Below are 13,023 nucleotides of genomic sequence, written 5' to 3'. Positions count from 1 at the left end.
AGACACCCAGAACAGTGATTTTTAAAGTGGGAAAACTTTACATGTGCTGCAATGCTTTGTTGATGATTGCACTTACGCAACGTGGGTGAAAATTGGATCATGTTGTTATTGAAATAAGTTGGACTATATGTGCCCTTGGACTTTTTAAGGCATAGTAAAATTAGTTTGAGGTGCTGGACATTTATTAATGTCACAATCTAAATTATAGTACAGGCATTCTAAACTGAACTGTTCAAATATAATGACAACAAGATATACTAAAAAGCAGTGGAACAGACAAATAAGCACAAATATGTTATGCATTGAAAGTTTAAATTGGGCACAGTTTCTCTTTCTGCCTCTCAATTTAGGTGATTTGTTTCCCACGGATTTCTCACCAATGCACACAACCCACTAAGATACAGTATTTCTTCCATAGACCAACACATAGTAAAAGCCCCATACAAAAATGGCTGTTAAATAATGGGGCCAGTTTAACAGATACAGAAGTCCTGGACTCAGCTCCAGGACCAGTGGACCACAGTATCAGGAGGAAATTTGCTCCAACCATGCAATACACCTCCTGATTTCCCTAATGATCTTACTTTCCGAACCAAGAAGGTAGTGAAATCAGGTGGTTGGAGCAGATCGATCCACCTGCAAACACTGCGACTCCACAAGACCCGGAGGTCAGTAGGTTTGCAGGTGTTTAAATGCTGCAACGTCTTACCTTGAAGCCCACCGTTCCGCTTTGCACCACAAGGTGGCAGCAATAATCCGCTTCAACTGATCCAGGTTCCAGGTTCAACAAATTGAATGCAAGGTTCTCTCGTATGCAGGGGCGTACGAAGACTTTTTAAAAATCGCGAAACTTTTGACAATTTTAACAATGAAATGCATCCATCTGGCGTACCCTGAATAAAAATGGAAAGATTTGCTCAGAATAAAATATATTATAAAATCCTAAGGTCATAATCTCACACGCACACGCAAACAAAAAAAATACTGAGGTCATGATGACCTCTGTCCTCCATAGTATTTACGGGCCTGCTGGTATATATTTGTTCAAAAATGCACGCTGCAATTCCACTGATATCATTTATCGTGTAAAAAGAAGAAAATAAAACCGAACATACATTTTTGTACTCTACATTCTTTACAGGTTTTTAGGCTACAGGATTCATATTACGTTTGAATCATTGTTGTATGACATATGCCTATGTACCGAATTGGAAATCAGCCTACATTTGTTTGGCAATAAAGCGATGATGAAGTGATGCGATGGTATTGTGCAGCTACAACACAAAATAAACAATAAAACTTTTAACAACGGAGGCTTTAAACATGTCAGGAAAGAAACCTTATTTAGGGAACGAATTGTAAAGGAAAGGCAGCTGAATTAGCTGTGGCTACCAAACTATAGCAACGATTTAACAGCTCAGGCTACAAGATACACGATTTTATTGGGCCTGCAGTTGTGTTATGAATTTTGCCTAACTGACTCAAACAAAAGTTTATATAGTAGGAACAAACTGGACCATGAAGCTATGTAAGAAAATGCTGTTACGGTAAGGAGCAATTCTTTTCAAATGTGTAATCTATTCTTTGGCATTTTCTTCTTCTGCATTTACCCAATCTTTGCATTTACATTTGTATCATTTGTTCATTGTTTAACCAAGATAGCTGGAATGTGTGTATTTTACTATATGAAGGGATTCCCTAATTTGGTGAATTTTATTCTTGCGTTTACTAATTTATAACTACGCTACAGCCAAGTGAATTGCAGTCCTGCGTGGGCCAAATCACTGCATTTGCATTTAGTGAAGCTGGGCTTTAACAGGATACTACCAGAGAGCATATGCGTTTGGATTACATTTGTTTACTTCAACAGAGTGGCAAACTTATTATCTCCATGTGTGGTCACTGCAAATATACATTGTTTGGAAGTAATTTCGGGACTGCACAGATCGGATGAATGTTGGCTGTGATATTCACCGTGTCTTCCGTGTACTCTCTTTTACTTGGAAAGGAGAATTTTGCACATTCCTTTTATAGTAAAACCTAAATGGTGGCCTTTAAAAATGCATTTCGCTGATCGATTAAAAAAATCTTTCAAAATTGAATTTAGAAGATGAATGGTGTCTCCCTCAATTCTGTCCCTCTGTGCCAGGGACCTATGTGACTTGAATTGATTATATAACCGTGAGCTCGCCCAAGTTCATGAGATCTGACAGAGACTGATGCCGGGGCAGTCTGTAGACTAGTAGCTAAGTTGGTGTTAGCACAATAAGATCAGTGCAGCTGTTGAGCCCTTGAGCAAGGCCCTTAACCCCACTCCATTTGCTCCATTTACATTTACCTTTAAGTAATTTGGTAGAAGCTTTTAATCCAAAGCGATTTACAAGTGCAAGGTTCTTCCACAGGTTAAAGCATCAAATCTATAACTAGTAAAATACGCATGAAGGGCTGTTCTAAACGAAAAGACAGTCATCGTAAGTGCAATTATTATTATTGTTATTTATTTACTTCTTTTTTGGGGTTAGACAAGAGGCATATCGGAAGCTGGGCGGTGGGATTCGATAAAATGCTCCAAGGGGTATTGGATGAAGGTGTCAGCGAAATAACTGTAATATGTAATATTATGTATAATATGGGGACTATACTGTGGGGAAAAATGTAAATTGGCTCACAAAATATAGCTCATATGGCATTAGCAACGCAAGCAAATATGTGTCATAGGGCATGAATACCAGTAAATTAAGAGAATCAGAAACATTTGTTTCAAATATCATCACAAGCTTGCAGAAAAACAGGGGCCCACCTAACCACGAAGGAGGGGGCCACACCGGATTGACCCCAGAGCTTAGAATTTTTCTCTTGGTGCATGTGTTGGCTGCTGACTGGAGGGAGACAGGGACTGCCCCACTCTCCCCAGCAACAGAATGTGTATATAAGCTGTAACGAAGTAAAAGGCATTGCTCTCCGCTTTGGAAGCGCTGGACCCGATATGCACATTGTATAAAGCTGTTAAACTCTCACTTGTGCAGTGCAGCCATTATTGTGTTGCAGGTTTGTATCCAACAATACCATTATAAGGTTAGGAGCTCTTGGCTCTGAGCTGAGCCTTGTAGCCCCCCTGAAAAAGTGGGATAGCACCAACCGTCGCCTGGAGCTCTAGCACTGCTCTCTTTCGGTTAGCGCCGAAGCACGTTAGGTGCTAAATATTTGGTGAGAACTCTCGAATGTGCAAAGAACTTATGGTTAGCAAGTTGCGCTGAATTAAGTGAGTGTGAATGGGTGGATGACTGGCTGAGGGCCACGGTTTGGCCTGTGGGGAAGGGAAGATTCGAGAAGCGTTACAACTGCACTGAGATCGCATCGCTTTCCTGCCGCCTGCTTGTGAATTGATGACTAATTGATTCGAGTTCTGGAGAAAAATGGCAAAGCAACTACTTCAAGATAAGTGGTTGACCTTGTCTTCAGAAGAGCACATTTATTTTCGAGAATACTGTAGATTTATTATTTAATAAAGAATATATGTACACACAGGGACCACTTTATTAGGTATGCCCGTACACCAGCTTGTTAATGCAGATATTTACATTATTGGCATTTTGGCAGACGCTCTTATCCAGAGCGACGTACAGTTGATTAGACTAAGCAGCAGATAATCCTCCCCTGGAGCAATGCAGGGTTAAGGGCCTTGCTCAAGGGCCCAACACCTGTGCGGATCTTATTGTGGCTACACCGGGATTAGAGCCACCGACCTTGCGTGTCCCAGTCATTTACCTTAACCACTACGCTTCAGAGCAAATGTCAGAATGGGTAAGAAATGGGATCTAAGTGACTTGACCATGGATTGTTTGTTGGTGCCAGACAAGGTGGTTTTTAATATCTCAGAAACTGCTGATCTTCTTGGATTTTCACGCACAACAGTCTCTAGAGTTTGCAGAGAAACATCTAGAAACATCCAGCGAGCAGCAGTTCTGCAGGCAAAAACATGTTGTTAAAGACCACTTTTCTTGCTGTTGCTTGTACCAGCCGGCAATGCTGAAACGGCACTGATATTCAAAATCCAACTGACATTGTTCCAATATAATGCGACTATTGTTTCAAATAAATTCAATTTGGTCTGTTTAAAGCCTGGATTTTTTTTTTGTTATCGTTTAGCCGTCATCAAATTTGTGGTTTAACTTTTAAATTCGATTTTTGCATGTTGCCCTTCCTTGTGTATTTTGTGTTACCTGTCTCCCGGGGCAACCCCCCAGGTGTATCCCGGATTGTTTGTTGGGAGATTCCGGACGGAGTTCCAGGATCTGTTTGCTCTGTCCTGGTTGGGAATGAAAGCATTCCGGCCTGCCCTGCCCTGCTGGGATCCAGGACCCAGACTGAACCCCGCGTCCTGCATCCTGGATGCTCTGGCCAGATAAGACCTGCCCCTGGAGACCCCCATCCCCTCCCCCCCACCGACGGGATTACGGGTCTCTCTGGTTTCGTTCACACGGAGGTAAGCATGCAAACTACACGAGTCCCGGAGCCGGGGTGGGTCGGATCACCCAGCTCCTGAATAGTTCTGACGTTGGTGCCTTTGGCTCAAAAACTGCCAAATTTCTTCACTTTTTCAAAACTAAACTTTTTGACTTAAACTGTGTGGACTTGGTTGCTGGAAAGCAAACTTAAAAGTTTCATGAATATTTCTGTTGTTGATACCTTTGGCTTAAAAAAAAGTACCCAATTTGTTCCCTTTTTCAAAACTAAACTGTGGACTTGGCTGGAAAGCAAACGTTAAAGGTTGATGATGCCCTTAGAGACATTGCACAAAGAAAAATAACTATTTTAGTCTTTTATTAAAATCCCCTTTTTTTATTGATGTTGTACTGAAAAGTGAGGTTGTTACTGAACCTTTTCTGAATTGACAGTTTGAATACATCACTTACATGTTTCATAAAAATGCAACCTTTGAATGGCAATATTGCGGAAGATATCAAAAGCAGGATAGAATGTTACAAAAGAATAACCTCATGTCTACATGTCTACAATGTAATTTGTTTTTCAATCAGATGTTAATGGAGGACATGTGTAGTAAACGCATGTTCTGAACAATATACTCTGTGAGCACTTTATTAGGTGTTTATTAGCAAACTTTAGAGAATGATGTGCGTGGAAATCCCAGGAGAGCGGCAGATCTGGCACCAACAATCATTCCACGGTAAAATGAAGATTTTCCCCCATTCTGATGGTTGATGTGAACATTAACTGAAGATCCTGACCTGTATCTGCATGATTTTGTGAATTGCACTGCTGCCACACGATTGGCTGATTAGGTAATTGCACGAGTTAGTTGGTGTACAAGTGCTCAGTGAGTGTATAATATGCCATGGTAAAAATTAAGTGTAAAATAGAAACAATCACATTTCATGAAGTTTGCTTCAGGAAGTTTGTTTCATGAAATATAATTTTGTATTTGACTAGCAGGTAAACATTTAATACAAAATAGTAAAAAAAGAATAAAGAAATAAACACGCTGAATATTATTTCAGGCATTAATGCAGTGACATCACAGATGCTACAAAACAAAAAATTTGAAACAAGATTTTGTGAACAACGCCATTGTATTTACATTCGTCATTGGATTTCATTTTAAGTGTAAAGCTAATTTAGCTGAAACAGTAAAAAAAAAAAAAAGTCTATGGTTCTGTGTCACATCTTTCACACAGAGAGGAGAGACAATGTCTGGAGGCGGATGGGTCAGACTTCAGAGTACGTGCCGTCGTAGGTGAATGGCTTGTTCGAAACGCAGTGACCCACGACCTCCGGGGTCCATCTCTGTATCTCGGGCTTCCTGTCTTTCCCCGGCCGGACGATCACGGTGCTCCGGGAGGCTAGGGACGGGTCCTCGTCGAAGAAGTTGAAGGGACGCAGGAAGAAGCCCACAGAATTCCCGGGCGTGGCTGTGTTGGGAATGTCCTCGGAGTGCGGGATGTGTAGGAAGCCTACCGTTACCCAGGCAACCAGATCCTGCACAGGAAACACAGTATATGTCACTATAATACAAGGGGAGCGACATGGCTCAGGCAGTAAGAGCGGTCGTCTGGCAGTCGGAGGGTTGTCGGTTCGATCCCCCTGCCCGGGCTGTGTCGAAGTGTCCCTGAGCAAGACACCCAACCCCCAAATGCTCCTGACGAGCCGGTCGGCGCCTTGCATGGCAGCCAATCGCCGTTGGTGTGTGAGTGTGTGTATGACTGGGTGAATGGAGAAGCATCAATTGTACAGCGCTTTGGATAAAGGCGCTATATAAATGCCAACCATTTACCATTTATAGTATGTCCTCTCAGTGTAATGTTGGTCTGAGTGGCGTTATCTGGCAGAAATGGCTGTTGACTGTCAAGACTGTAGCTATGAACAAGGTTGCCTGACTTGTCAGGCTCGTGATCTTGCAGTGCTACAAACCTGACTGACGTTTTGACCATTAACCCTCCCATTATGTTAAGAGTTTATGACCGCTTTTATGTTTGGGGTCAAATTGACTGCCAGAATCATCCGTGAAGAAATCTGAGCTAAAAGTAAAAATGGTAGTATATTTTCTGACATTTTATACAGCTATAGAGGGTCAAAATAAGCCCATCCAACACACACAGAGTTGGTGCAGTATCGTTATTTAATAAAATTGAAAATATCATACAGTATCGAAATGAAAAAAAGGTTAACTGGTTTTCAAGAGATCAAACGCATAAACTAACCTTCGGTTGTATCTCTAAAGTGTCTGAAGTTTTGACTCAGACACAGCTTGACTCCCACATCAGGCTGTGAAGTCCTGCCAAGTGCAATAAGGCTGTATCACGGATGACCGTTGGCCTTTACCCATGTGATTTATCAGTTAGCCGTGATAACCGCTGAATTACTGTCTTCCACAGAATCATTTCTTATGAGGCATCTGGATTCATGGAAGATTGAGTTCCTAATAATTTCTCATTGTGGAAAACATGTTAAATGTATTGCATAAGCTTTGAGGAATTATACCTTTTATTTGGAGGGAATTTAATATTAGATTTAAAATCCAAAACAGGTAGCTGTTATTCCACAGACCTAGTTACATAGTACCAAATCCTTGAATAATTCTTCTTTAATTTCTCACACATATGACACATATTTTCCTTAACATCTATCAATAATAATGATTGGGTTCCTGCAAATATAGGGCCTTTATGGCCTTATGGTCTGAAGTAAATATTGGGTCGATTTGTTAGGTGTATGGCATATGTAGTGTAACTATATAATTTATCCCTATTGATAAGTACTATACTGCAGTGAGTATTATTAGATTGTACTGTTGTGTGTATTTTCAGTTTTTGGGGGAATTCAGCTTTGCAACATGAAACAAAATGAATGGAAAACGTGAATAAAGTTTTACCTAATCGCGGTAAGACTTTCTGTACACTTTCTTAAAACGAAAGTGAACACCGCAGGTAGCGTTGTCGTAGAGGTCACTCTGCGATTCCCAGGCCCCCCCAGCTATCGGAACGTGGCGTCGGCAGGATGCCCGATATCCGTGTGGATATAAAGCAGAGCTCACCTGGTTGACAATGTCCTCGTTGTTGCGAATGTAGTCCTCAAAGGAGACCACAGGCTCCCAAGGGTCGTTCTGGGTGTATATGCTGCTGCTGGTCACCTCAATGTCCTTGTGGCGTGTTACTGCCAGTTGGTACCTGTACAAAACGGACGCCATTACGTACATCTGTATATCACTCTGTTAACCTCGGATCTGTTAACGATACAGATCATGGGAGGAATGGCGCCTGCGTTAGTGAGGCAAAAATTCAAACAAATCTGGTCAGAATTCATGCCGGTCGACATGTCATGTTTGGACTTTCCAAGACTTTTTGGCTTTGTGGTCCTTGTAGATGAAGTTGAATAAGATCTAGAGGTGGTTGTATAATCTAAACATGAATGCCTTTTTGAAGGAAAAAGGTTACCTCATATTTACAGTTGGCATGTCAAACACTGGTAGGGGGAAAATGTCAAGGTGCTCAGGTGAAAACCTGGCTACTATAGTTAGTTGAAAAGGGACAGTTGTCTAGCCAACTAGGAGTAGCCAGGATATATCCAGATAAAACATGACCTGTACATGACCTCTAAATGTCTGTCGACCAAAATTTCCACCCTAGATTTTGATATGTCTTGATTCTGATTTTGCTCACTGGGTTCTTGCATGATTGACAGTAAGTAGCTAAAGTAGGCTCAGTAATGAGTGTTTATTTATTTAACTTGGAACATCCATGAAATAAACATAGGCTCCTATTCCCCCTCAGTGTGAGATCAGTCACTTTAAAGGCCAGTTTATAGTCTAGCGGCAGAGCATTGCTCGACTAAAAGTGTAGAACATTAGCTCTACAAAAAGTTCTGTTGTTTCCTGGTGTAGACTGTGGTCATTTTCCTTAGCACTACAACCAGCGGTATCCAGTTAACGTCACCAGTTACCCTAACCCTAACCCTGTAGCGTAGTGGTTAAGGTACATGACTGGGACTCGCAAGGTCGGTGGTTTGATCCCCGGTGTACCCACAAAGATCCGCACAGCCAGCGGGCCCTTGAGCAAGGCCCTTAACCCTACATAGCTCCAGGGGAGGATTGTCTCCTGCTTAGTCTAATCAACTGTAAGTCGCTTTGGATAAAATTGTCTGCCTAATGACATGTAACGTAATGTAATGTAATGTAACTTAAAGCTGCTCAGCCCCGCGCTGTACCTGGACCACGGGATGCCGTTCTCCTCCTTGTAGCCGCGGGGCAGGACGCTGTGGGCGTGGGAGTTGTACTGGATGCGGTAGCCCCTCTGGTGACCCCACCGGTTCTTCTGGTTGGGGTTGTAGAAGTGCAGGTAGCCCGGGAACGGTCTGCCGAAGCGGAAGGCGGCGCTTCGCTCGGTCGTGTGCGCGGTGCGAACGAGGCGCGACTGCGTTATGGTGTGCTCTGGGCTCCAGGGGTTGGTCCTGTTCTCGAAGCGCAGGCCGAGGCTCTCAAAGCTGTTCTCCCGCCCTGAAGACGCAGCGATTGCGTAATTGTGTTACCGGGTTTTTTACTGGGCTATATATATATATGCTGGGCCAAAACGTAATGAGTTTATATGTTTCTTTGTGTTGTGTTCTCGAGCATTTGAAGCGGCAAATTGCTTTTGACCAAACATTTTGGGCTTAATACCACTCAGGTGTTGGTCAGAATTGCGTATTTAAAGGTGCACAAATATTTGAATTTGAATTCTGAGTCTGAATTTTGTAAAAAAAACAAAAAAAACAAGAAGAAATAAATTAAATATGCTACATAAATACCTAAACATCCTTCTCTACTGATGGATTTATTTTAATCCAGTTTAGAGGAAGGTTGCACTCTTCTCGTATATACTATTCACTGAAGTAAACTCAGGAAATGAGCACAGTAAACATTTACTGAAAAAGTATCTGCCAGTATCCACAAAACAAAGTATACACAGCAAAAGTGTACTAACCACTGAAGCAGTACACTAACAGTGCTGTACAGTGTCCTCACAGGTAGACTAAAGGCTTACTGTGGCCTTGGCTCTGTTGTACACATCGTAGAGTTTCATCTCACGTACAAGTGGGTTCACGTTGATTTGACATAAAGGGCTGGCACTATGTCAGCTGATGAGACAAAGCTTACCTGCTATGTCCAGGTCCACTTTATAGTGAATGAGGTGCGTGTGGAGGTTCCCCAGGACGTAGCTGTAGACCCGGGTGCCGTACTGGAGTCCCTCGGGTGTGTAGAACGTGGCGTGAATGTAGCCCGTGGCGCTGACCCGCGACTCCATCACGCCGTTCTGGTAGAACAGGAAGTCCCAGATGTAGTCGTAGTTGTACACGGTCGACGTCGTCCGCACCACCAGGACGTGGTTCTCCAGGCCGGCGTAGAAGTTGTAGCCGCCCGAAAAGTTGCTGTTGAAGTGCCGCCTGAGCGGCGTGGCGGTGGTCATCTCGAAAATGCAGAGGGCGTTCTTGTAGCGGATGGGCTTGTCCGTGTCATAGTAGTGGTACCGGTCCACGAAGGTGGCGATTTCCGGACAGTCGATGCCGGGCGCAAGCTCGTAGTCCGAAGTGCCCATGGCCCACCCGGCGTCGATGTACTTGGTTTGCATGGCGGCGGGGGTGTCGCCCGAATAGAAGGCGATGGCCTCTTGCAGACTGACCTCGTAGGCTATCCGCTCCCCGTTGAAGCGCAGGTCGAAGACCTGGAGCCCGGCGGAGGAGCGCACGCGGTAGGCGAAGGACCAGCCGGCGTACTCCACAAAGTTCCTCTCCACGTTGTAGCGCGGCCCCTGGGGCTCGACCAGCTTGGGCCCGTGTTTGTCCGTGCGCGTGTTGCTGTGGCCGCGGGGGACGTACGTGGAGAACAGGTCCTCGTCGTCGTGCTCCGGCAGCTTGGCCTTCTCCATCTCCCCGCTCTCGTAGCGCTCGACCAGCTCCTCCACGCTGTCGAAGTACTGCCCGTTGTACCACACCTTCTCCACCGTCCACTGCTCCGGGTCCAGGCTCCGGTGGTTGATGAGCACCTCGAAGCCCACCGGGTGCAGGAAGTACCCCTCCACGAACTTCTGGAGCATGATCCAGCTCCTGCGCTCGCCCGAGGCCAGCCCGCGGGGCGCTATGTCCGAGAACGTCAGGCAGCGGTCGGTGCAGTTGTGGAAGGCGAAGCCGGTGCTCTCCAGCAAGACCGCGTGGGCCGTCAGCGCGACCTTCTCCAGCAAGGCGTAGACGTGGGCGTACTCCGCCCAGGTCATGGGCCGCGACTCGAACTTGATCGGGCGGTCGCCCTTGAAGGTCTTGCGGCGGTGGGACGTGGGTATGGGCAGGGGCGAGACGACGTACTCGGTGACGTTGGGCCGGGGCTGGTCGCCGAACTGGACCACCACGCGGGCCTCGCGTTCGGGCCTGGCCTGGCCCCGGTCCAGCGCCCGCAGCGCCTCGTGCTTGCGGGGCAGGTGCAGCTCCATCAGCAGGATGCTGTTCTTGTCCAGCTTCTTGCTCCGGGCGCTGGTGAGCCCCAGCTCCGGCCGGTTCGTCAGGTAGTCCCGCACGTTTCTCATCTCGCGCGGGGTGAGGTCGGCGAAAATGGCGGCCCCGTCGAGGGCGTTCATCCGCCCGGCCGACTCCGCGGCCGAGATGGCCAGCGTGGCCAGGAGGAGGAGGCGGTGGCACCACATTTCGACACCTGCAGAGACACGGCAGAATTCGATACAGGCCGATTCGCTGCAAAGCATTACCCAATGGCACCAGGGGCGGCCTGTAGTGTAGTGGTTAAGGTACATGACTGGGACCCGCGAGGTCGGTGGTTTGATCCCCGGTGTAGCCACAATAAGATCCGCACAGCCGTTGGGCCCTTGAGCAAGGCCCCTAACCCTGCATTGCTCCAGGGGAGGATTGTCTCCTGCTTAGTCTAATCAACTGTACGTCCCTCTGGATAAGAGCATCTGGCAAATGCCATTAATGTCATGTAATGTAATGCACTATAACATGTTATTTTTGACAACTTTTATATGTTTCTTACAAAGATGTCCTGTGGTTTTTCTATGGTAAATACATTTTATTTAACCATGTTATTTTGGCTACTATACTAATTACATGGTATTTATGTTTGAGCCACTTTGGTTTGCCTATGGATTATAGTTCAAGTCTATAGTCGCTATAGTTTAAACTGATGATTAAATATGGAAACCATTGTTAATGTGTTTAACATCATAGAAATTATGTTCATGTATTGTTTTTAATTTGTGTAATTTGATTATAACACAGAAACCTGTTCCACTGGTTAATAAACTTTGTTACTCAGTTTTTTTAAAACTCATGGAAGATTATAGAAGAGTGAATGTAGTGCTTTATATTCTGAATTATAGAAATGATTATAGAAAAGATATGAGAAACAAATATGTTTAAAGTGTATTTATGCAAATACAAATGATTAATAATAGTTAATGCTTTTATTCAAGGCAAAAAAAAGATTTTTAAAACAACTGTAATGCAGGAATGCCCGGATCGGATCTAAGCAATCACAACAGATAGCAGAAGTTAATTTCTCTACATTTTATTGATATAATTTGTTGCTGTGCATAAGGAACATTGGGTTATTACAGTGATAATTTAATACACCCTCTCCACAGAAAGTAATTATTTATTATTGCATACATTGAAAGTAATTCTTGGTAGAGAGATGGTCATATTGCCAAGGTTTATATACAAAATCTGCGTATTAATCTTGCTGCTCCAAAAATAAATTCTTGACCACAGAAAAGTCTAATTTACTTCTGCCGTGTACCTGCATGATTTATCTGGAGGTACATGTATTCTTCAGTCTTTTTTTGTCCAATGACTACTTACCCTCCACGTTCCTCTGACTCCAAATGATCTGTCTATAAGTGCTGCTGCAGACCTTTGCCCATCCAGGAAAACCCCAGCGACCGTCACCCTTCTGATCCCTGCCTGCTGTAGAGTGAAGATCAGATCTTCAGGAGCTGGTTTTAACAACCGCCTTACGGAGCAGAGGATTGGCAAATCACACGGCATAAAAGTGACGAAATCCCAGGACGCTGTTAACGAGAGCAATTCATATTGCTTGTCACGTTTGCAGGATAGTCTCGTTCTTCAGCATTTGACATCGCAGGGTTGTGTGTGTGTGTGTGTGTGTGTGTGTGTGTGCTGGGGCTCATTTATCCAACAGATTCCAAAGTGGATAAACAACACGGGGAAAAAAAAAAAAACTGGGCATGTTTTCAGGTTGACGGAAAGTAGGTCACAACAGATGCAAATAGAAGAATATATACAAATATGTGCACATGGAAGGAACATGGGTGATGTTCAGAAAGGTGCTGAGTGTGTAATATATCATCAAGATAAAGAGCTTCATGGGTGAAGAAATTATGATTCATTCCAACCCTGAGGGTCGAGGCTGGTTTATGTAACAAGGAATTTCCTTGTGTGCAGTTCTGAAATAAGCAGGGTTCAAAATGTACAGAAGTGTAAGTCAATTAAAAAAGCCTGGAGGTG

The 13,023-nt window shown here is 44.3% G+C and overlaps 1 protein-coding gene across 1 annotated transcript; it reads right to left on the bottom strand.

The window, feature by feature from the left end:
• Positions 1-4,474: 4,474 nt before the first annotated feature.
• aoc1 (amine oxidase copper containing 1) lies at positions 4,475-12,514 on the bottom strand. Its single transcript, XM_061240286.1, has 5 exons — positions 12,358-12,514; positions 9,650-11,194; positions 8,722-9,010; positions 7,553-7,685; positions 4,475-5,997 (listed from the first exon to the last, which is right to left on the bottom strand). The coding sequence occupies exons 2-5, from the start codon at positions 11,184-11,186 to the stop codon at positions 5,728-5,730; spliced, it is 2,229 nt and encodes a 742-aa protein (XP_061096270.1). The 5' UTR covers positions 11,187-11,194; positions 12,358-12,514; the 3' UTR covers positions 4,475-5,727.
• Positions 12,515-13,023: the final 509 nt, after the last annotated feature.

The sequence above is a fragment of the Conger conger genome, chromosome 4, assembly GCF_963514075.1.
Source record: "Conger conger chromosome 4, fConCon1.1, whole genome shotgun sequence".
Lineage (NCBI taxonomy): Eukaryota > Metazoa > Chordata > Actinopteri > Anguilliformes > Congridae > Conger > Conger conger.
The sequence above is the reverse complement of the archived record's forward strand: the minus strand, read 5'-3'. Positions and strand labels throughout refer to the sequence as shown.